Source organism: Actinia tenebrosa, unplaced genomic scaffold (assembly GCF_029948245.1).
Source record: "Actinia tenebrosa isolate PJP-AT-01 unplaced genomic scaffold, QUT_ActTen_1.0 PGA_scaffold0__85_contigs__length_37466705, whole genome shotgun sequence".
In the NCBI taxonomy this organism is placed as follows: domain Eukaryota; kingdom Metazoa; phylum Cnidaria; class Anthozoa; order Actiniaria; family Actiniidae; genus Actinia; species Actinia tenebrosa.
The window spans coordinates 18443293-18468001 of NW_028292569.1; the positions used below are offsets into that span (position 1 = coordinate 18443293).

Consider the following 24709-nt stretch of genomic DNA (forward strand, 5'->3'; position numbering starts at 1 on the left):
CAATGTCCTGATAAGCAAAATATCACGAAACATCTTTATTCTTTCATAGCTCTAAGACAAAGTCGGGGACCCCTCTTTTTATATTTATAATACCCAACTTTTGAGGGAAAATAAAAAATCTGACGATGGGATCAAATCGAAATTACATATTTTGTGCATAATTGGAAAATAATTTCACGTAACTTAAGGCTCCAAGTCCACACTTATAGCACAATGACAATTTATATTTCTAATTTTTAACAACTGACTGGCTTTAAACTATTGTATAGGAAATTCTACAATAGAGTTGTATGAAACATGTGAAAGATACAGCGAATAAATGAATCCTATAACTGACAAAACGTTACTTCTATCCAACAATCTTTACTTATTAATCAATCTAGAATTCTTTTTATTACTTATCGTTATTTTCCTACAGCACTCAACTTCAGTTCGATAATTTATCTCAGAAATCTTCAATTAACTAACATTACTGAGAATTGCTTAGCTGCAATAAATTTTAGTGTAGTTGCAGCGGCAATAAGCTAGCTGTCACGTTTAATCAGTCCAACGTGATGTCACGTCACTGTACTTCTTCTTGATTTGGGTCCATCACGCGCCCCATAAACAAAATGCTGCGTGTTGGCTTGTGGTAAATGAAGTACAGAAATGGATGGTCAGCTCGAAAACCACCGTATTTTACTATTACCGCAGTAGCCGCCGCTGCCTCGGTCCCTTTCTCGTTCACCTCCAAGAAAGCCTCGTGTACAACCTTACTGACACTCAGCCCACGGCTCCCAGTAATACCAGACAAATCTGCAGCGCCCGTGAACAAATTTCTGATGCCAAGATTATTGAGGAAATCAGTTGCTTCGAAGTGATGTTTGACTTTGAATCTAGGTACGTAGACTGTAATATTCTTTGCACGAACTGAATTCACCCACACATCGACAACAGTGGAAGAGATATCTTGTTCCAAAGTCCTCAGTGCTCGCGAGCCTCTGTTTACCGGGAGGACGAAAAACATCGAAGCTTCATCTCCAGCGTAGGGTAGTTCTAGCACCTCGCATCTTTCACTCAAAGTTCCATCGTAGAGATACTTGAACTCGCTGTTTTCTTTCATCAATTTTACTGGAATCACGCGGTCATCGAGATAAAAGTATGAATCAATTGTCTTCCTCTCGTCAAACTGGTATTTCCAGGTTCCTTTGAAATAGATAGCATTGACCAATACAAGGATAGTGCTCGAACCGAGGTCTGATGGCTTTAGCAGATCTTGAATCTTGTTCTCAGTTTTATTTTCAACCCATTTATTGATCTCTTGTCTAGCTTGTTCAGGGTAATTCGCGAAGTCGGCTAAAGCCATTCCTGCTTCAAAATAGAGCCCAGAATCTCTTAGAAAGCTTCTCAAAATCGTCATTCCTTTTCGACCCCAGATAAGGTTAGCGAGGCGCAGAACCGATTCACTGTTGTTTGGATGCAGGGCTTGGCCAAGGTCCTTGAAGTCCTGGTTAACAGTCTGTGGATCCCAATAAAAAACGGTTTCCATTTCTTTGGCTGTATTCCCCCTCGCACCAAGATGGGTCATGCCCAGGGTAATGGCGATGCTCAGAGGAGAGAAAAACAGATTCTTATCACGAAAGTTCACAGCATCCTTAAGCTGGTTGTAAAATCGGAAACCAAAGTCGTTGGTCAAATCAGCGAGAGGGTTTTTGATGACTGGCGGTAAAACTGGCGGTATTACTGAACACCAGGAACAAGAAACATAAAACAGCGTGAAAACCAAAACCAAATTCAGCATCTTGAACATACGATTGTAGTGTCCTCTGTTTGTATAAAATTTTAGCTCTCTTTAGCAGTCTTTATTTTCTGATTTGAGTTTCAATCCAGCTTCCTTTTATAAGCATTCCCGGGAACTTATTATTGGCGTCAGATTTTCCGGTTGACGTCGCTTGTGCTCTTGAAGTGACATCAACCATCCAAATTCAAATTAGCACTAGTTGAAAAGCATGTCTGATTTCACTTGCAATGATTTTGCTATTTTTAACCTTTAAAAAATGTATTGCAACAAAAAAGCAATACGATTGTGCATAAATACAATGATATTTATGATAATTATTCTGTTAACTAGTTCAATAGTTTGTCATGTACAGCCTTTATTTGTCTTTTATTTATTTATTTATTTATTTGTTCTTAAAAGGTCGACTTCACGGCATGAAATTTAGTAATTATGTCCTCTTGTAGGACATGGCTGATGTGATTCTATTCCTGCTTGAAACAATCCATCAACTTTTAAAAACATGTCTAGCAGCATGCGAAAAATTTCGTCCATGGAAATACTGAATATTTCATTTGGAATAAGGACTTCATCAGGGGAGAGTGGATTGGGACATGTATACGACCATTAAAAGAAAGAAAAAATTGAAAAAATAAAGATCAAGGTCTGCACAGACCATTTATAGGCGGGAAATGTGACGATAATGCGCTTTTTTAACCCAGACGAGTATTCAGGACTAGCCAAGTGCCTAATGCTAGCTTATAATGGTTTTCTTTGGTTTCCACCGGTCTGTGTGCATCTTTTACTATGATACTTCTGCTATTTTTACTACTACTACTGCTGCTGCTGCTGCTGCTGCTGCTGCTGCTGCTGCTGCTGCTGCTGCTGCTGCTGCTGCTGCTGCTGCTGAGATTTTGCCCGCAGGCTGGCGCTAGGTGCTCGTGGTGCTAGTAGCCAGCTGTAGGATTTGTACTGAACCTGAAAGTATTCCAAAGTACTCCAGTATTTTGACCACTATCTCTAAACTTAGATATCGCCAAAATGTAACCCTGATATTATGCCGGTAAACACCTATATAGCCATCGCCTTTTTTTATAGTGGGAATAAGAGGATATGTTAAAAAGCTATTGTTTTCTGCTGCTTTCTGATTGGCTAACTCCACTATCCAAAGTAGAAATGTATTGTTTTTATTCTACAATTTGATTAGTTGCCCGCTGTATAAGTGGCCCGGCCGGTTATAGTGATTGTATATCCCTAATACTAATTTGTAAAAAAAATAATTATAATCTTTTGGTTTTCATCACTGTTCGTTTTCTCTTTAAAAAATATGTAAAATGTTCTTTAACGATGTTTAGCATGACAATTTGTTGATTGATTATTCATAAAACAAAATATACAATAAGCGAAAATGGGTGCTTATCTGTTGTTTAGAGACTTTCCAAAGCATTTTGGTGACAGGAATTGGTTTCACTATGATGGATTATAAAGGGGAAACCATTTAAGCTCTATATTCAAGTATCTTAAACCAAGGAAAAAAAAAAAAAAACAAAAAAAAAAAAAACAGAGTTGGCTAAATAAAAAAAATTCAGGTCACCCATCCAAGTACTAATCTCACTCAAACGTGCTTGACTCAGTGTCTTGTAAGCCCAAGTTTTTTCCACTGGGCCACGATTTCAGAAAATTAGCACAACAATAGCCATGAAAACAATGCACCATATAGACTAGATTATTTTCCACTTCAAATCAACGTGCCAGTGCGTGGCAGAGTGCAAGGGATTAGCTGTAGATATGGTCTGGGGGCCGGCTAGTCTCTCCCCTGATGCTTCGGCTAGAACACTATCCTGCGTAATCCGTACACCCAAGGGCAGAGGGACTTAATCGCCGTCATGTCCGAAGTCCATACGATGACCCAGCGGATGTCTAGGGGTATGGCATGAAGGCACTATTTTTTTTTTTCTTTTCTGTATTTTGGAATTAATTATCTAATTAAAGTTGGTGGACGTGGGTTCGATTCCCACTGCATTGAGAGTATTTTTTTTCTTCTTCTTGTTTTCATCTAGCCTTTGATCTCTTTATATTTCTTTCTTTATTTTGCTAATATTTTTAAAAGCGACATTTTTAAAAGCGCAACATTCATTAATTCAAGAAAATGATTTTTTTTTAAAGAAAATAAGTTTACTTTTTTTGCCTCTATTCAGCATTAACAGTTGAGCGATCTTCAACTGAGAACGTGGAGCTAAGTGCTAAGTTCCAGGTATAGAAATTTGTCTGGGATGCGTTGACTGACAAGAGTTTTTATTAAACTATTACCCCATTCACACCAAGGCTTAAACATGTTTTAAAGTTGTTTAACTAAACAGTTTTGGAAAACTATCTACGAACACTGCACAATATTTGGTGAAATAATGCATGTAAACTATCCTTTGTCTTGCTCTGACAATATATTAGAAAGTTTCATTATTTTGTAGGTTTCTAGTTTGTCAATTTTTTTTCCGAATGAAAACGCAGTTTAACTAAACACGTTTAGGTGTGAATGGGGTGTATGATTCTTAGTATTATATTCTATAAGTTCCTATTTTCTATTATGAACCATCATGAAAAACAAATTAATTTCGTCGTCGTTATGCAGGGGTAGTGCAACCTTAGACACAGGTACGTCTTTAATAGCCTTTGTCACAAACGAGTTGGAAATGGGCACTTTGATGTTTGGGGGCTGAGAAATGGGAAACGTCCCTTTGGGTAGACAGTAGCAGCAGCATAATATTAGAAAAATATTATAGGAATATCATAGAGACAATCACATCTGTCACACGGACGTACGTACGGACGGAAGTGAACTTTTCAAGCTATGAAAGATCAAATCGATGAGTTACCAATTTTTCTTAAGGAAACTCAGCCTAGAAAAAAATTGCATACAAGAAGCAGGGATCCCATCAGAGTGATTACGAACAACTGTTCCTTTTTCCGTACACTGTAAAAATCCGTTAAAAATATTGATGAAAATGTAAATGTGTTACCTGGATTTGATAGAACAACGTGTTACAATTTTTGATTCAGTTCGATAAAGATTTTTTGTTCTGTAAGCAAATCTTTCGTACGTGGGTTTTTTCCCCAGTCCGCTATGATCTTGTTTTATTTTCAAAAAATTAAGACTGCGACGAGAGACCTTAAAATTCTTACACTGTATCCCGATGTCAAATTCCATCATATTTTCATGGGTACTGAAGTATGATAGAAGTCGCGACTTCCAAGACTTCCAAGGTATTTCCATACTGTTGAAGAGACTTCCATGATACTTCCATCATCTCCCAACTTCCATGGCATGGAAATATGTTAGAAGTGGTGACTTCCATGATATTTCCATGGCATGTTGAAATGACGCGTGCACTTTGATGACCGTCTATGATACGGAGTGCTGACTTCCATGATATTTCCATGGTTTCTTAAATTTTCATGGTATGCAAATATGTTGGAAGTCACCACTTCCAATATATTTCCATTATTTGGAACGCGCACGATTTTTTCAGTATACTCGAATGCATTTTCTGTTGCACACCCTATCAAGGCTCAGATGCAGGATTACCCTATGTGTCCAAAGCAAATCCTGGTACAGTATGAACGTGACCACATGGTCACATGGTGGACAGGAACTCAAAAAGCATGAAGCATTTCGAGAAGGGACTCTTCTTGTTTCTTTTCAAACTCTATTGGAAATGGCCAAATTGAAGTCTACGAGGCTTGTTGCGATGGATAAATGTTGAAAATCATAATCATTGTCATCATTGTCATCATAATCATAATGGGAGTTGAACTAGCACGCTGGATTTTCCCCCCCATTATAGGCCATGTGCCATTCTCTTGAGAATTATTTTCTTTGTTTGAGTTCTTAAGGAGACCTATTATTAGCGAGAAATAGGCATAAATATGCATTTGGAGCCGTTGAAAAAATAATCAAATGCGGAGATGTCTAATTCAAAAATTTACGTGTCGAAGACCCAAATGGAACTTGCGTGATATCACAAAAAATCTCTTTCAGTTACTTCTACGAAATTTAACCAAGTTTCCAACGACATGCCATATTCTTGGTAATTTGACTTCTTTGTTTCCCTGTAACACTTCACATATGAGGAAAAGGAAAAAATACGACTTTAATAGAGAAAACGTAAACTTGAGAATTTTAAAAGAAGAAAGGAATATAGGATCAAATTGGACAGACGCTGGTATTGCATTAATGAGTCAAACGTCTTTTATAAAACTAAGCTTATTTTAGTACTGAAAAGTGTCCCCAATTAGTGCGAAAGCGCTAGAACGACTAGACACTTAAATAAAGAGTTTTATAGTTATGCAAAACTTCAAAGACAAACATATTAGTTGTTTCTCAAGTTCATAAGAAGACAAAATATTATTATCAAAGCTAATGTGTCATAGCAACACTGACAGTTTCTATACACAACACAGACTACCCGAAGACCCGACGCGACAGAAAAACAAAAATAGTTTTCCTGATTTTGTTTTAGATGAGTCATTCTTCTTACACATCGAGCAAGAGCACTGAAAAGAACTCGTCGAATAGAAAGGTAAGGCACAAAACGCGAAGCAACATCGGTGACAATACTGATTATCAGTATTTTCTGATGTTACAGAAATGTGTTATTACGATAATTATTCGTGAAACTTTTTCAAGATTTTCAAGATCATCCCTTGTTTTGTTTCAATTGTTTCCATTTTAATTTAACGTTTTAGTTTCACACACCATGCTCTCAGTCGACATCTCCCAATTTTCCTTGATTGTTTATATTAATATCAGACCATGTAAACACGGGAAAACGTCTACAGTATTTGTTTCATAAAAGAAACAGGATAATTAAGGTGGCTCGATGGGGTTTCCTTAGCGAGCTACCTTTCAACTTCAAACCGTGAATTCTTGGTTTGCAATCAATTCCAAGAGAGCACAATAACAAAAGGGATGTCCGCCATGTTGAAAGATATAACAAAAGAATTCATTGAAAAATCTTTTGTCAAATTCTTCCAACATGGCGGCTATGACGTCTATTGCAAACGAAGAATACCCCAACGCAAACAATTAATAAGCCTGAAGCGAGATGACGTTTTACCCCCTTCTCTAGACCATAATCTTTTTCACACTGCTTTTGTTCTTTAATTATGACTATTGTTCCTGTATTCTCTAAGGAATCAAAAATTTTAATATGAAAGAATTTTAAAAACTATTATGGTATAGAGTCGGGGGTAAAACGTCATCTCGCTTCATTCTTATTGGGGAAAAAAACTATTAAGAGGTTTAAAGGAAAAGATACAATTTTTGAATGAGCAAGCTTTTACTGAAATCGGAATTAATATAAATCCGCTAAGTATTGGTGCGTTTGCTTTATTACCAAGGTTCTCCATTTTTCCCCACTAAGTTCTTATTAAGATCTTGGAGGAAGAGAAGTTTGTTCAAGGTTCAGAAAATTTAAAGAAAACATTTGAGAGCATTTTCAAGAAATTGAAGTTTTGAAGCATAGAAAGTTTGTTTCGTCCCTGCATTTAAGATTTGACGGTTCAAAGGTAGCGCGTGAAAACCCAATCAAGCCATCTTACACGTCTTCGAATCGAATATCTTATTCTCATTAATTATTAATTTGCTCATCTACCAACCAGGGTTTCTTATTTGTACCACGTGCAGTAGTTTGAAACCCCCATCAAATACGACCGCACCCATTTCAAAGTTCTAGTACTTTGACTATATCAAAGTCCTACTACTTGGCCGCCGAGGCATTTGAAACTCCACGAGGATTTTGAAACCCCAATAGAATACAGTGACGAGTATTTGAAACATTACATCTATTTTAAAGGAGTGGCCTTATGATTTTTTTAGTTCGTTACCATGAATTCCAAGCGATTGCTTGTTCTTGGCTTGTGCCTCTTCCTCATGATTGCGTTGGTGGACAGTGATGAGAGGTCTTCTAAAGTGAAACGAGGTCGGAACGAGAAGCGGGGAAATTGGTTTGACAGCGAAGGAGGTAACTGAAAAAATCTTTGATTAAAAATCTTTCAATAGATGACTAGTTGATTGATATTTTTTGAATTCCAGGTGGATGCAAGGACGTTTCCGGCGTGCCTTGTAAAACGACCACTGGCGGTTCGTGGTGATTATCCGCCCAAAATGTTGTTATTGCTAAAATAATATTGACCTCTCTTGTTCATGAACGTGACGGAGTACAAAGTTGAAATGGAAATGAAACACGGATAAGGTTAAAAAACAACAGCGTTAACTGATGTAGTAAATCGAATATGGAATATTGGAATATGGTAAACTAATTTCCCGAGGGACCAGATATTAAGTGTTTTGTTATATAGTAATCCTGAAATATTGAGGAGCTAGTTTACGAAATAAAAACTTCACGAAAACTGACAAATTTTCAGGCTTTCCCCCCAAAAAACACAGGTAGCCCAGTCAATGTCAGTATGAAATCTAGTTCAATTCTATTCTGGGTCTTGTCTCAAATAGTTTATGAGGACATCTTACGCACATTCTGGGGATTTCTCTTGACATATACAGACAACACTTTTGTCGTGTCTTTAATCTATACTTCGCATAATTGTACGTGTTTGGACGGCCTCGTGGTAAGACACATGTAGGATACCACAAAAGTTTCAGAATAGAGGCTCTGCACCATCACGTGATGGCAGCCATGACAGGAACAATTGAATGTGGCCTAATCTGATTTACATAAGAAAGAATTCACTTTCCAGGGGAAAATGGTCTGTCGTTGTTTCAGGCCCAGTAAATAGAAAGTTTTAGATTTACGTTCACGGCAAACGTGAAACGTCAGTTGACCAGTAAAAATTCTTTTAAATTACTGAAAAAGAATCGCAAAAAAGTCCAAGTAGTAGAAAAACAAAAGAGTATTTGCGCTTGGTGAGAACGTTTGTAAAAGGTAAAGTAAAATACACGAAACTATGAAAACGTGGTCAAGTTTGCCGTTTGTGGGGAGAAAAAAAAGTGAGTCAATCTAAAACTCTCTATTATCTGAGAATTCGCGTCTCGGTAAATATTCCCCGATATTCACTTCGCCTTCGGAGAATAATCGTTAATTATTATATAATGTATTATGAATGCAAGTTGACCCATTCATCATCAAAATAAATACGAGAATGTGATGAAAGGTCTTTTTGCTATGACAATTATAAACTCTTATTTCAAAAGTAAAAAAAAAAAAAAAAAAAAAAAAAAATCATTAAAAGTCTCTCAGTAATTATCCAACTGTAAAATTAGTTCTGAAAACTCCTCCTAAAAGTCCATTTTTTTTTTTTACATTTTTGGACAACATAAATCAAAGGTATTGCAAGGCTTGATGGAGTTTCACCAAACCCATTTCTTTAGTTTTTATATGAGAATGTCTTTGGACAAATTTTCACTGAAATTTTAATATTGTAGAGAGAATAAGAGAAAAATATCAAATGCCCTTGGCAGGATTCGAACCCACGTCTTCGGTATTCTAGTCCGATGTGTTAAAAACTACACTACAAGGACCAACCACGCTGGTAACGCAGCCAGAATATGAAATGGAAGGTATTCGTGAGGATCCCAGAGCGATATTAAATTTTTAGACAATTTTTTTTAGAAATTTTAATATTGTAAATTGAAAATTTCGGTTTCTATACCTACTTACCTAGAGACAGACAAAACTAATCGAGTGGTTATGAGAAAATAATGAAAGATGCCAGATTTTTCAAATGAAAAACTTCATTGATTTATTCCTTCGCGATAAACATTCGAAGTACATTCAAATTGAACCGCCAACAGACATCAAAGCTCGTCGAAAAACAATAGAAAAACTGTTACATTTTTAGTCAAAATTCTTCTACCTAAGAAGATGTCGGGGGAATTCGTTTCTCATGTCATCATTTTTGTTTAAAAATCTTTTTCATAAATAAAAAAATGATCTAGAGTAACGACTAGACAATGTCTACGCCGTTCTGTAAAAAGCATTAATTTTTAATATGGTTTTTTGCATTCAGGTGACCTTCGGCTTAACAGCTTTAACAATTACTTTTGAAGGTTGTTTTCAACAGACTTCGTCAAGAAAATCGAGAAAACCAAGGAGAAATAAAGGCTGCATCGTAAAAAAGCTGAATTAAGATACGCTGAAAGGTAAGTTCGATAAAAATCATTTTTTAAGTTTTGTGCTTTTAATTCAAACTTTTAGTAAGTCTGCATACTTTTCTACTATGATTGAGGTAAATTATTTTTCTTTGCGTGTGGAGAAAAAAGAATACTTTAGAGTATGGGTTTTCGTGTTGTTGAGATTTAAATGGAAGCTGAATCATTTAACGGTGATATAAAACTCAATATAGAACTCTTTCGTTTACAAATGAAGAAAAACGGAGTTTATGCTCTAATTTTGATACGCAGTTATTATTTGCAGCTGCATAAGTTGCTTGATATACTGCGAGGATCAGCTCAATTTGATACACTACCTGACCGCATTACTATAATATATTCTATATATATTCTCATTTACAGTTACTGTTAACACACAACCAGAGCAGCTCAAAACACATAAACACACACAAAAGATCATTTGTCAGATTATAACCTTGCAATGATCACTTGTGTATTTGTCTTTATGGTTGAGTAGTCACTAAATCAGTGTGCAATTTTGAATTTATTTCATAGTTTTACTGCTTGGATCTAGCATTAAATATTATTTTAAGAAATATCAAAATAGATACGGTATTCAGGGGCGGCGGAAGCTGAAAAAGTTTGGGGGGGCACTCCAATATTTCACGGTACCTTGAAATGACCCCCCCTCCCTGTTTAGCTTGATTACAAACGTGTATGTGTGATATTTCAATCAGTAACATTTTGCGCGCATTAAACCACTTGCAATTGTGCTGAGAGACACAAAAATGATGCAAGTCGTCGCTAGATACATCGTATATTTTTTAGATACAGAAAATTATGTAATATCAAAATAATAAATAATGGTAATCATAACCAAATCTCATGCGTTTTTGTTTGTGTGTGAGGCATTATATTCTGTGGGGGCCAGGCCCCCCAAAAAAATCTAGTGGGGGGGCCAGTGCCCCCCCGGCCCCCCCGCTTCCGCCGCCCCTGTATTACGATAACTTGATTGTTTTCAAAACATTGGCAAACTTTTGAAACACAGTATATTTGGTGAGAACTGCATGAAACCAGTTAAAAATACAATATTTATATTTATATATATATAATACTTAACATAAATGTTAACAACAAAAAAATCCTTGATAAAAGATAACGACAATCGTTTTAAATTGGACCCTGATTCGGCAGTAATGCTGCCATTATATCGTCAGTAATTTAAAGTGACAGTAAGTAGCGACTTGGCTAAAATTAGTCCAAAACCAATGTCTCCTGTCTTCTCTTTCGCAAACTAGTGCGTCGCAATGCAATGCCTAGACGTTAGTTAAACTTTAGTCTAAATAAACTTACAGAATGTTTCGACATAAATAAATGTAGTATGAATAGCGAAGAATGTGAGTGACAAAAGAATTTTACAGTTAAAGTTTTAGACTAACATTGGAGACTTGTTGGTTAAAAGAGGGCTTCTCCCTGCTAGTAGCATGGGATGGCTTTCTTTTCCCTTTCTTTCTTTATATTTGAAAGGCGGTTTTTGCAATACTCCATCTTACAGTTCCGTTCCAAGCCGAGACTGGAGTTTCCGCGCATGATAAAAAGTATAGTTTTGCTATGCGCGGAAACTGCAGCCTTGACTTGCAACTATTATTCGTGGTCACTCGAACGGAACCGTAAAATGAAGTATTGCCTGATCTATGAGCTTAAACGAGTCATTAGAGCTTAAGGAAAAATTACTCGCGGTGAACTATGTAAATATTTTTAGATGTGAGAGGCTTTATCCCCAGTGAGGTCGTCATACACGCACTTGACAAAGTGTTGACAAGTCTCGTCGACATAACAGGAGGAGAGAAAAAACGAGTTATCTTTATCTCTAGGTAGCGAGGGAAAGAGATAATTCATGTATGATTCATTCCATTAAAAATCCTGGTCAACTGCGTTAACAACTATGTTATTGGTTACATCGTTCGACTACATCGCTTTCGAAGCTCTTCCATACACCGATGGAGCAAAATTTCAGCAAATTTGTTATGCCAATGTCCTGTCAAATCCTTACTTATTGCTAATAAACAAGATACAGTCAAATAATCGTCAAATCCGTAATCCTGTTTTCCTGTCCTGCAAATGAGTTTAGTCTTTTTGCTTTGTTATGTCTTTAAGATCGAATAATACTTAATAAACCTGAAGCGAGATGACGTTTTACCCCCGTCTCTAGACCATAATCCTTTTCACATTGCTTTTGTTCTTTAATTATGACTATTGTTCCTGTATTCTCTAAGGAATCAAAATTTTTAATATGAAAGAATTTAAAAAACTATTATGGTATAGAGTCGGGGGTAAAACGTCATCTCGCTTCAGGCTTATTCGGAGACTTTATAATAGGAATTTCTGATGTTGTAATTAGTTTTTAGGGAAAAAAATTAAAAAAAAAAAAAGATTTTTGACTGAAAATACTCAAAACATTTTTAGTGCAATTGTGGATTTGGTTTTTATTTCGCATGGTATTTTGACAAAACCTCAAAAAGAAAAGATTAAGTCTTCAAAAATGAGATGCGCGAAATGGATGCGCAGTAGCAGCGATCTGAACTACCTTAAAAGATACGAGCCTTAAATTCACCTAATAAGCCTCCTCGGCTCTGGAGCGCTCCTTCCCTTGAGAATAATATTCTTTGTTTGAGTTGTATCCATATTCATGTGTCTTCTCATGTGCAACCGAACGCAAACCTTAAACAAAGAAATGATACTCTAGGGAATGATACGTGGTCTGAAATGGGACAACATTACGTCAGAGCCGAGAAGCAGGAACGTTTTCATATAAGAATGGAAATAAATAAAGTAACAAATAGGAATGATCTTTTAAAGCAAAACTGTTAGAAGTATTTCACTGTTTTGAAGGCAGAGACTGACATTTTTGATATTACCTTTATGACATACACCTATATCAAAAAACGTTGCCGGATGGATGGAGACCTGCAATAGGTTGCTATCAATAGACGTCACTTCCGGTAATAGCTCTTTTTTGATGGCTTGTAGAATCCTGGAGGTTGTTTTGATCTCTTGTTTTCTGGTTTGATGTCGTGAAAATAGTCAAATACAATAGTTTGAGGACTTATTCTGATATGTTTTGACTTAGCATCCGCTAGTTGCCCCCCAGTCAACCGCTTGTTTGCCCCCCAGTCAACTCCAAAACGTCATGCGCAGAATTCAACAATAATCGCAAGTTTAGGTTGGCTCCATATCCAAAATTGTTTCTCTTAGGGATATTAGTAATCTGGCCAAGTTTCATGAACAATTCAGCATTTTTTTGGTTGGTAACAGCTGGACTATAACTGCACAGAAATGCCTTTGTTTAGTTTCATATCGATCACCCATCTCAGATCTCTGACCGACAAAGTTTTTTGAAATTAATGTAAAAAAGATGTATTTATAAATTTAGATATATATATTTTTTCTATTGTCTTTCCTAGAAAATCCAGATAAGACAGGGGGGGGGGGGGGGGGGGGGGGGGGGAAGGTGTGATACTTATATATGAATGTAATTTTGACTCATTCTAGAATCAGTTTTTCAGAGAGTGCTCAGCTTTATAGGAGCAGTAAATATTATTATAATTATTGTTCGAGAGTTTGGAATTGATTCCATTTATTGGTTTATTGCTACAGGTCTCGGGTTCGTAATAATATTGATTTATATGATATGAGTCCTAAAAATGTCGCGCGGCTCTTCATCTCTTCATCAACTTCCCTGTGGAGATCCATTCAATTCTCCTAGTCATAACATCCAGGACATGCAAGTAGCAGTCATATCGGGGAACTTTACCGATATTATTGATAAACGTCGGGCAAGCAGAGGCACTTTACATCCATATAATCATTCTCTTCCGCTTCGATTGCTTTTTCCTTATTCAATTTATTTTATCACCGAACTTCTTATCATTACATTGTACATATTTGAGACACATTTTTAGTACTAAATAGTCTTAGAAATCCAGGTTTAGGATTTCCAACTTTTCAAGCTGGCTCAGTCTTGAATTACAGAAGTCAACAAAATAGAGCATGCGCAGACAAGAATTTCTATCACGTGAGCTAATCTGTTGACATAAGAGTGACATTGATTGACAGCCAGTTGGTACTTGCTAGTTGATCAGACTTAACACAGAAATCTTATAACAGATGTCCACAAAGGTCCTGAGGCATATGCTCTTGGGTACTATTGCGCAACTTGTATATCTATATTGTCTTGGAGGAATCAGAAAAATTTTTTAGATATTTTATAACTGTACTATCACAGGTATCTCAGTAAAAAGCTTTCAAAATGGAAGTAAGTCTGCAAATAGCAATTAGCACGATCTTAAAATCTTATAATCTTTTTGATAAATTGTTTTTTGCTCGATTTTATAGACAATCCTCAAGTGCCATGTGGCTTGTCACGCTTGTTGAGATATCTACCTTCATAGCCGTTGGCATTGCCAGCAACTTCTACGTCGACACGGTCAACGGATGTGACACTCCTATTTTTCACCGTCACCATGGTAACGCCTTACTAAATCACGTGATCAAGACCCTGCCTCTGTTTTTTGCGGACTGTATGACGGCATGCCAAGAAACATTGGGCTGTTTTTCCATCAACTACTACAAGAATCAAGGTTTCGTGTGTGACTTGAATCGATCTACCAAAACACAAGATCCCGGATCATTTGTGCGCATGTCAGGATATGAGTATGCTGAGGCTGAGGTAGGAGATAGTATTGTTAATAAAGATTAGATTAATCTTTGGTAGCAGCCCCTTCTCCATCATGATCAAGGTTTGTAATCCTGAGTATTTTTTCTTGTTTTTTTTTAGAAAAAAAAGTATTGTGAAAAAAGCAAGTGTCATTCAAAAGAAGGTAAGAAAAATACTGGCACTTTCTTGGTGTTGTCACCTCAGACACGAAGACAATAAAACAATTTATAGCCAAAGATAATAAATAGACCATTTTCGAGTTCCAAATAACCGCTGTGTTTCTTGATTACAGACTTATTTACTCAGGGTTTGCCTCGATTTTGTGCAGAATATTCATGTGTTCAAGTCAAGGTCCATCGAGTTTCAAGACACAATTCTTGAGAATTTAGAATAAAAATTTTGTTTTTAGAAATACTGACGTTGGCCAGACTTGGGAAAAGAAATCTTGGGCACTTGTTAGACGCAATCTCACTGAAACGTGTGGATTCCACTTGACTGCAAAAGTCACTATTGACATTAAGGCAATAAAGACATGTCATAATGAGCCAGAGAAGGTTTAAACCTGCCCTATCTTGTTCTCATTATCCACGTGCAATTAGTTCCAAAACTAATTTGTGTTTGTATTGTAGAAGTTGTGCATTCTTTACTTTATCGTTGGTATACGTATTTTGTGAATATTTAAACACTGATACGGGTAGATGAGTCTATGATCAACGAACACAGCGGTAATTTGGAATTCAAAAATGGTCTATTTGGAACTAAACTATACCCTACAAGGCGAAAGCCCTAACCCCGAATTCAATACAGCTTGCTACATCAAGAATAAAGACCCAAACATCAAAAGAAAACGAAAAACGTCAATTTATCTTTATTTAAAATTATTCTTTTGCAGAAGTGTTTGTCTTCTTTAGTCATTTGATAATAAATTTCATTGCTTGATGATTATTCTGCAATTTGACTGGAAATTTGAAAAAGAGTTCTCATCTTGTTTGCATTATAAAACATTTTTCTTTGTTTTTAAGCTCTGCCAGATGGTTGGTTCAGCCTGGACGATTCGAAGTTTAAGTTCATTTCTGATAAAAAGTCCTGGCAAGACTCCAAGCAGCACTGCCAGACATTTGGCGCGAAACTAGCGTCCTTTGAAAGCGAACTTGAAAGCAGGTTTGTTCATCAAACAATGAACATGACATCTACAGTAAATACTCCAGCACCAAGTGGCGATAACCCTACTACACCAAGTGGAGGTGGAGGCAATAGTGAGTAATTTATATTTTTAACAAACCAATTTTTACATGTCTTTTTTCTTGAGATCTACGCATATTTTTTATCTTCTCAAACGTCATTAAAGTAGAAAATCTTTTTTTTACACAAGCATTTCTTTTTATACAATAGGACATACCCTACCATAATGCTTCGCGAATTTTCTTTCTTATTTAGATTTGTATTCCCTCATAAGAATAGTAAGACAATTGGTGCTAATTAACTGAACAAAAGAAAGTGTGCGAGGGAGTCTGGTAGTAGATGCAAACGTCCTATTGCGTTCTTTCAAAACGTGCTGAAATATACTTATTTCAATAAAGTTAGTCACCAAAAAACGTAGAATGTTGTGATCGCTGAGAATCATGGGTAAAAAGGTAAAGGAAAAGCACCTATATTTAACGTCGGTAGTTCCTTCAGTTGAAATTCAACTGCTATCAATGGAAGCCGACGGTGCGCACTTTACCCCCTCTCGCCATCAGTGCTCTGTTTTAAGAGTATTTAGAGCTGAAGCTACACGGATTAGAGAGAAGTCGAAACAGACGTGGAGACCCTGAGGATCGAACCGTGGACCTCAAGCTCTGAAGGTCGCGCACTAACCAACTGAGCTACGCCTGCTCAGGGAAAAATTTCATATCCAGCAAGTAAAGATTTTGACACAAACTGCAGCAGTTGAGGATGCTCAGAGGAGGTGAATTTGTAGCTGTAAGAAGATCTCAAGTCCATCAACAGTTATCAAGCGGTTGAAACATGTAAAATGTATCTACCCATAATGCTTGTCGGTCTCAGCTTTGTAGATTTTCAGGTGACTAACTTTGTTGAAATAAGTGTATACGTCTGCACAAAAAGCAGATTATCTGAAGCTATGTTGAATAGTTTATATGCTTTTCTCCTAGGTGGAGGTACTACCTTAGTCGCTGTCAAAATGGACGGTACTGATCCAAGCGAAACCTTCAGGTATTTTCTAGCTACTTTTTTTGTAACCAGGCCTGCATAATGAAACTCAAAACTTGTTAGCATCGAGCCCGTGCATATTTTCAATTCGGCGTCGCGCAAAAATTTAAACCGACTTCAGGGGAAACCTTACATTTGGCGTTATTGCGCTATAAAATTCACGAGCGATAACTAAAAGCTGATAACTTCACATGGGAATATACTACATGTGATGGTATTTTCACGGGCATAAGAGTAACAAGCTTATAGAACCTATAATAAATATTCACGGGAAAAAACTTCGTATAATGTCCAATGCCATACAAACAAGCTTGAATTTGAAGTCCCAAGTCATTAATCTAGTTTTAAACTAAATCCTAAACGCGTTCTGTCTCGTTTGAATTGGTTCTGCAACGAGACCAAAGTCAGTACAGCGCGAAATGAAACCTATCTACTCATCGCGTCCAACCAAAACCAAAGCCGGCAAATCCAAACAACCCAAATTTGTCGGAGCAGCTCAAATTGTACCTAGTGCAATTCTAGAAGAAACAAAAGTTAGATATGAGGATTTGAAATGGATCAAGATACTTTGAAAGAACGGGGTTACCGTAGAAAAGATAGCAAGCAGACTTGCTTGGAAAAGTAAACCCCGCATCCAATTGCCTATTTGACCAAGAATTATAATGGCGAGGGGTACCTTACCCCGGTTAGGCCAGCAGTGAGTCGCTACTTTTTCCCACACGGGATAACGCTAACAAGTTGTGCATGTTCACTTCGCGCTGATTGGCTTGTGGCCTCTGAAGGAATCAGCTAGTTGTTCTATTTTCCTTTTGTTTACCTTTGCTGTGCGGTGCGGTGCGGTGCGGTGCGGTGCGGTGCGGTGCGGTGCGGTGCGGTGCGGTGCGGTGCGGTGCGGTGCGGTGCGGTGCGGTGCGGTGCGGTGCGGTGCGGTGCGGTGCGGTGCGGTAAATATGATTCATATTTATAAAGAAATAATTTTTATGGTTTTATATAGCGCTCTTTTCTATATAAATATGATCAAATGCGCTTTGTTTTACAGTATGTTCAACGGTGCTGCAGCAGTTGACGTTGACGGGAAGAGAGCCGTTTTTTTTGACGGAATGGACGACTACGCAACTGTCCCTCGATTTGATATTACTGGAGATCTGACTATTGCATTTTGGGTGAAAGCTGAAGTAGCTTCTAATAAGTACCTCTTTTCGGATTTTGATGCCGCTAATAATAAATATATGTTCAGGATTTACGTATCATTGGGAAAATTGGCCTTTTCTCTACAAGGCACTACGGGCTCAGCTATCATAGGGCCACTGAAATCGTCAAGGTATAGTCAGTGCAGAAGAAATAATTTTATTACATTATTCTTTTGTCTTATTCTATCATATAAACACTCCTTTCTACCACCTCTTTCTCTTTAACTCCGACGAAGGACTAGCGTCCGAAACGTTAGTAAGTTTTTTCATCTTTTCGCGGTGTATAATTTACCTTTTTATCATTACTGTTTCATTAGAAATACCGACGCAGCTCACACTAGTTTTTACATTATTTTAATTTGTTTAAGATTAAGAAAAAAATCATTGTTACGATACTAGATCTTAAGATATTAGATCTCTGTTGAAGCCGTAGGCGTAGGCGGATAAAGCGGCCGATGTCTTGATAATTTACGACATAATGCGAAAGACGAATTCAATAATTATTTTGTTATAGATTTTGTGAACTAAGAATAATACATTTATCATTTCAAGTTCACACCCATATCAGTGATTGGGTGAAGGCTCTCGGCTCTCAATCAGAAGCGAAATAGTGATTCAATGTATAATAACAATTACGATATTATGCGATAACCGAATTCAATAATTGCTCTATTAAACATTTTGTATACTTATAGTTTTATATGCCCTTGGCAAAGCTGCCACAGCGTGACCTTGAATGAACTTGACATGATAAATGTATTATCTGTAGGAAAACCTACAGGTAATACATTTATCATGTCGAGCTCTCACGATATCAGGGATTGGCTGAGGGCTCTCGACCAATCGGAATTGAGATACTTAGTAAATTTTGTAATAAGGACTCTTAATCCTTCTCTTCAATCTGTCCATGCTCTGTGATTCACCATTTTCCATACATCAGTTCACTGGTCAAACACAAAGCATTTAGTCGAGATTGCAAGGTTCAAATTTGCGGAATAATCTTTTGAAAGTACCTTGGCGCCTCGCTTAAGCGCTTTGTCTTTGACCAGTGAACCAATGTATAGAAAATGGTGAATACACACACATACACTCATTGTTGCAAATTTTATGCTTTCAGTAATTTCCCCCTCAACGTATGGGTTCACGCGGCGATCACATGGAATCGTAGTACTAAAGAAGGAAAGGTGTTCCTTGATGGAAACCCCGAAGGGTCAATGACCTCAACTGCAAACGACCTCAATACTTACAACTCACCCAATCAAAATTTTGAGATTGGAGCTCGAAAACAAGGAAGCTCGACTCAGTTTTCAGGATATATGCAAGAATTATTTGTGATAGAGAAAGCTTTGAGCCAAGCCGAAATAACAGCGTTGAAAGGTATTGAAAAAACAAGCCCTATGGCTAGTTTTGCATTCGATGCATAACCTAGTTTGTGAAGACCACAGACTCGGTTACACAGGCTTAGCATCGTTTATAAGTCACAGTTGTTACCATTAAAAGTCCTTTGGGATTTTGAAAACATTAGTATTGCACATGCGATCCTAGTGAGGCTAGGCCTGTGCAGATGAGTCTTTAGTCATAAAACACAGCGTTTTTAACCGAATGAGAAAAGAGACTGTATTACTCTTGCATAGTCCAATCTTGTCAATAGCACACGCAAAAACGTCACGACAAATCTTGTTGTGGTGGAAGTTATATAATGTCAAGATTTTTGTATGACATTCCATAAGCACGTGGCCTTGAAACCTTTGTGTTACCGACATTGTCATTAGTCTCCCCCACAGCCTCTATCAGTGTTGTCACGCAACGCTTTCTCCCCTGAGTAGGCGTTGCGTGACGACACTGAAAGCGGCTGTGGGGGAGACTACATTGTCATGAGAACACTTTAATAACAATCATAATAATAATAAGAGTAAAAGATATAATAATAATAGTAATAATAATAATAATAACAATAATAATATAGTAATAGTAATAGAGTAATAGAGTACAAACACTAAAAGTGTGCAACACTTTGCACTATTTAGTAGTAAATAGTGCTAATTAAACAATATAAAACAATAGGATTAGCATAATTTAGCCGTATTTAGAGGTGTTTATGTTACACACTTATAGTGTTTGTACTCTAGTAATATAGTAATAAAGTAATAAAGTAATAGTAATATAGTAATAATAATATTACTTATACCAGGCAAATTGGACTTAACTTTTTATTCCAATAGTAATCAATCAGTAGAGTCATTCAGTAGTAGTGTGTGAGTTTCTTTAATTTCTATAAATTGAAATACCTTTTCTGTTTTAGATAATGGACCATCGGCTGGACCAAACCCCGCACCCACACCAGCGGCAGACGGTGGAGGTCCCTGGGTCGGACTGAATGACGTCACCACTGAGGGAACATTCCAGTGGTCTGATGGATCACCGCTGACCTACTACCAGCTTCAGAGCTCTGACAACACGGAAGAAAAAGACTGCGTTCTTTTGCCAAACGATGGAGACAGTTCAAGCAAGTGGATTGTAGCAGAGTGCACTCAGGAAAATCCTTTTCTTTGCAAGAAACATTAAATCCAGACGCTGATGTTTCAAGATATTTTTTGACGTTTCAAAATTAAGGGTTAAGTGCCTTTTTCACGCGGCAGCCATCTTGGTTTGACCACGCGGCAGCCATCTTAGTTTGACAATAGATTCTACCACGCGTAACCTCTCATTCACGCTTTTAGGAATAAAATTTAGGTTGGTTAAACAGAGGTTTCTTTTCTCATGAGAATAAACATGACCGCCGTGTAATAAAGGTCTACTGACCAGTTTCTATACAAGTTTTCAATAGTCAATCACGGAGCAGATGAGCAAAGCGAAGGGTAGAACTTGCATGTTTTGTGCTTGACCAATGAACCGATGTATGGACATCTAAAAAAGAAGATTGCTCAGAGGGTATCCTAAAAATATCTTGCATTTGATATTAAGTCCTTTTGGTAGTCCATTTTGCACCGCTTAAGAAAACATGGAAAATTCAATTAGCACTTTTCTAGATTAAGCTCATTTTCACTGGCACATCTTCAAGTGTGAACCATCGGCTATTTATGAAATAGAAAATCAAGGCAAAAAGAATGGACTATACAACCTTTGATTGTAATAGTTTTGGAAGTGGTTTTAAAACCTATAAAAAATATCAATTTACACCTGTATAGCGTATGAATGACGTGCGCTCGTATTAACTCTTGTACATGTTTACCTGCAGCTAGTATGTAGCCACGTTTGTGACGTCAGAGCTTTGGATGCTTTTGGAGTATTTTTAGACTCTTTTACTTCGTTTTCGACTTGATTTCATATACTTAAACATTGTGAAATATGAAAACTAGTGGGATATATAAGGTATTGTAAGTAAACTCAGGCCTCAATCAACTCAACATTATCTTAGGTGTACTCCAGGCGACACGATGGAAAAACGTCTGCGCATGCTCTGAATCCGTATGCAAATTAGTCAAAACATAAGTAAAAATTTGACTTTCAAACATGCCTGATAAATTGGACTTCACAAAATGCTAAAACTTAGTGTCCATGCTTGAAACTTAAGGCTAATTCTTTCATGTTGTGTTTGTTAATACAGTACCTTGGTCTGACAAAAGTATACTCTCGAACTTTTTTGTATACTTTGAGAAAACAAACATTTATTTTCTCACTCAAACTCTTCAAAATTCTTAGAAAACGTGCTGAAATGCACGCATGCGCAAACGTTTTTCTCTAGTGTCACTCCAGGCCGTACTTGAATACGAAAAACGTTTGTATTTTAATTTATGATGAAGTACAAAAAATCGGCCACTTTTGGATAAAAATCTAAGATTATAACCACAATTATATAACCATATAACCACAGATATATAGATTTGGACCAATTTTCGCACCTCAAAAATATTAATTATTTAATATATAAGAACGCAAAATAAGTTTGTAAATTAGGTCGTTAAAGGTCATTTAAATGTTCCTGGATAACAGACTGATAAAATAAAATAAATGGGATTTAGTAGTGGCTTTCCCAGACAGAATGGGTCTTCATCCACTAAAATTCCAATTGGAAATGTTACAAGTTAAGAGAGAATTTTTTTCGTATTCAAGCAGTGAGGGCCAAAAACTATTTTCTTGAAGAGAAACTGTTGTACAAGGCTAAAATCTTGTTAGTCAGAAAATTGTACTTGTTTGGAAGTGGAAATGACCGATGAAAGTGGAATCAAAGTGTTAACCCAAAGCAAAAATTTTATTCGAAAATGAGGTTTAGGCCTTCATTTGCTTATTTCGCATATATTTTCTATAAAAAAAGCCTGACAAAGCAACATTCTAACACAAATCCAACAAAACATCTTTGTACAATTGTAAATACCGCTTCAAACAGGCATTTTATCATAGTACATCAGTTTCTAACTGTTTAAAAAAGGTTTTGAGTGTTAATCCAAAACGAAAATTGGGATTAAAACTCATACGAAGGTCTAGTTTTTGGCGCTTTTTGCCATTATTACTCATTATTGAAAAAAAATTCCTCTTTATCTTTAGGGAGGTAGGAAAACCGGAGAACCTAGAGAAACCCTCTAAGCACAGTTACAAAAAAATCTGCTAGCAAGTTTTTAATGTTTTTACCATATCAAAAATCGGCTGCAATCCTGTATACCTGATGAACAGAAAATAATTGAGGCCGCTTTACCTATTCTAAGACAATTTATTATATAGCTTATATTTTAGATGGAACGCATGCTCTGATTGGCCGAGAGCCTGTGCTCTATTAGAGATAGGAGCATGATTAAACGTTGTTGATGCCCTCCGCGCGCGTCAAGCAAACTTTGTAAACAATTTAAAAAAAGACAGCATTATAAACTACGATGAATTTTTTTCATAGTATTCAACAAAAAAAAAAACAAAAAAAAACAAAAACAAACAAAAAAAACAAAAAAAAAACAAAAAAAAAAAAAACAAAAAAAAAACAAAAAAAAACCAAAAACCAAAAAAAAAACAAAAAAAATCGAAAAAAAACCTTATTTTCCTCCTTCGTTCAGCAATTAATTAGGACGAAAAGTTCTAAATAAAATTGAATGCGTTCATTTGCCAAAAGAAGCAAACAGTTGAAGCAAGTGGATCCGATATCAAAAATTGAGTGTCGTATTTCCGTGTGTCTGTTGTCTACGTGTCTATGTCTGTTGTCTGCGAGGCAGACCCACGAGTTAGCATCGTCCCCGTATCCTTCCTCGATTTTCCAAAGTTTTTCTTTTCTACTTATCTTTTTTTTTCTTTTCTTTTCTTCTTCAAAAATGTTCATGTCGAATTCCTCATAAAACGACGGCCATTTTGTTAGCTGCTTTTCCGCACAATCCAAATACGAAATTGATCATACCATATATGGAGTGAGCTTTCTCTACTCCAACTTCGACACTAACATATAGAGTAAAGCTTGATATCAGAGCAAGAAATGAAAAGAGTGAACTGGTCCCCCACCCCCCTAAAAACTTCTAAATTTGATCATCCCATTGAAGAAAACCACAGGGTATACGTAGTTCTAATAAGTAGTCCAATACATAACGTAGTTAACTGTATTTTAAAACGTTTTTATATACCATAACGGGATACTGCAAAAACGTCATATAATAAATTACTGCCCTAATTAAACCACTAAGAAATATTTCTTGGAGACCCAAAAATCGAATTATTTTAAATATAATAATGATTTTAAGCAATTATCTTGAATTAAAATCTCAGCGCTTCTTGTTAGGACCGCTTCAATTCTTTATCTCATTGGTCCTAATTTAGCCTAAGATTGGTGGGCACTGTTTGGCTTAGTAATAAGTGTTAATCACCGAAAACCTTCACACTATGTTTCCATTAGGCAATGTATTCTATAACTAGAAGCGTTTTTCTCTTTACTTTTAACATGACATATTATAAGGTTTTTTTTTTTGCGTAAAAAGTCTAGAAACTTCGCTTTTTTAAAGTGATCCGCATAATTCAAAATCAAACATCTTTCGCTCATTATACTTAATAAGTTATTTAAATCTTATTCTATTTCATTATTAGAAGAAAAAAATTGTTTGAAAGTATTGGTTGAACCAAGAGAACAGAATTCGAATGTGTTAAGAAAGTAAACAGTTTTTTTGGTTTTAGCTTCATTTTATTACTATTTTTAGGGCTTTTACTTTATTTTATATTTGGCTTAATTTATTGGCATGAATATTTCATTGTTTTCGAATTACATTCATATTCATTAACATTTGCTCTGAACAAACTTTATCCTTGGCCTTTAGATCTTTTACAAATTTGAAGGTGATAATTGCTGCTTACTCTAATGTTGTACTTCAGAGCGACGTAAAACGTCCTGTACCCACAACTAATAGAGAGGGAGCTTAAAAGATTCTAATCTAATGCAATTTTGCTTTTAGTTTTGTCACCATTCCAAAATTTACTTCGAAAAAAAAACCGTCTTGACGAATTATGGTCTTCGTAGAAGAGGCATTTGGAATTGAATACATTAAATTATCAAAATATTTAAGCGAATCTGACTCAGAAAATCAGTGCAGAAAATCTCCTTCGAGAAGTTTCCTGGCTGTGCCGTGAAATAATTGATTTTCTCTTTATATCTTGGATATCACTGCACGCGACAAAAAGCTACAGCCCAACGGAGAATTAAATTCAATTTTATTCAAGAACTTATGATGGAAATCACCTGGGCATTC

At 36.4% G+C, this 24709-nt stretch overlaps 2 protein-coding genes, 1 long non-coding RNA gene and 1 pseudogene across 3 annotated transcripts; 3 read left to right on the plus strand and 1 right to left on the minus strand.

Annotated features, from left to right (window-relative positions):
* Positions 1 to 20: 20 nt before the first annotated feature.
* LOC116292020 (leukocyte elastase inhibitor A pseudogene) lies at positions 21 to 1877 on the minus strand (annotated as a pseudogene).
* A 4309-nt stretch (positions 1878 to 6186) lies between these two features.
* On the plus strand, positions 6187 to 8704 carry LOC148913630 (uncharacterized). The gene is made up of 3 exons (XR_016119063.1): positions 6187 to 6333; positions 7632 to 7776; positions 7848 to 8704. It is a non-coding gene; the product is annotated as an uncharacterized LOC148913630 (long non-coding RNA).
* A 1137-nt stretch (positions 8705 to 9841) lies between these two features.
* Positions 9842 to 15938, plus strand: LOC148913631 (uncharacterized). Its single transcript, XM_089026066.1, has 4 exons — positions 9842 to 9911; positions 14277 to 14610; positions 14719 to 14761; positions 15621 to 15938. Exons 2-4 carry the CDS (start codon positions 14293 to 14295, stop codon positions 15860 to 15862), a joined length of 603 nt encoding a protein of 200 aa, XP_088882192.1. The 5' UTR covers positions 9842 to 9911; positions 14277 to 14292; the 3' UTR covers positions 15863 to 15938.
* Positions 15939 to 16756: 818 nt separating this feature from the next.
* Positions 16757 to 21401, plus strand: LOC116292015 (uncharacterized). Its single transcript, XM_031699248.2, has 4 exons — positions 16757 to 16812; positions 17849 to 18130; positions 19117 to 19376; positions 20302 to 21401. The coding sequence occupies exons 1-4, from the start codon at positions 16781 to 16783 to the stop codon at positions 20562 to 20564; spliced, it is 837 nt and encodes a 278-aa protein (XP_031555108.2). The 5' UTR covers positions 16757 to 16780; the 3' UTR covers positions 20565 to 21401.
* The last annotated feature ends 3308 nt before the right edge of the window (positions 21402 to 24709 follow it).

Coding starts and splice junctions, on each gene's coding strand:
- LOC116292015 (XM_031699248.2), top strand. CDS start 16,781: ATGGACGGTACTGATCCAAGCGAAACCTTCAG. Junction 16,813..17,848: donor GATCCAAGCGAAACCTTCAG/GTATTTTCTAGC, acceptor TTTGTTTTACAG/TATGTTCAACGGTGCTGCAG. Junction 18,131..19,116: donor GGGCCACTGAAATCGTCAAG/GTATAGTCAGTG, acceptor TTATGCTTTCAG/TAATTTCCCCCTCAACGTAT.
- LOC148913631 (XM_089026066.1), top strand. CDS start 14,293: ATGTGGCTTGTCACGCTTGTTGAGATATCTACCTTCATAGCCGTTGGC. Junction 14,611..14,718: donor ATGAGTATGCTGAGGCTGAG/GTAGGAGATAGT, acceptor GTTTTTTTTTAG/AAAAAAAAGTATTGTGAAAA. Junction 14,762..15,620: donor CAAGTGTCATTCAAAAGAAG/GTAAGAAAAATA, acceptor TTTGTTTTTAAG/CTCTGCCAGATGGTTGGTTC.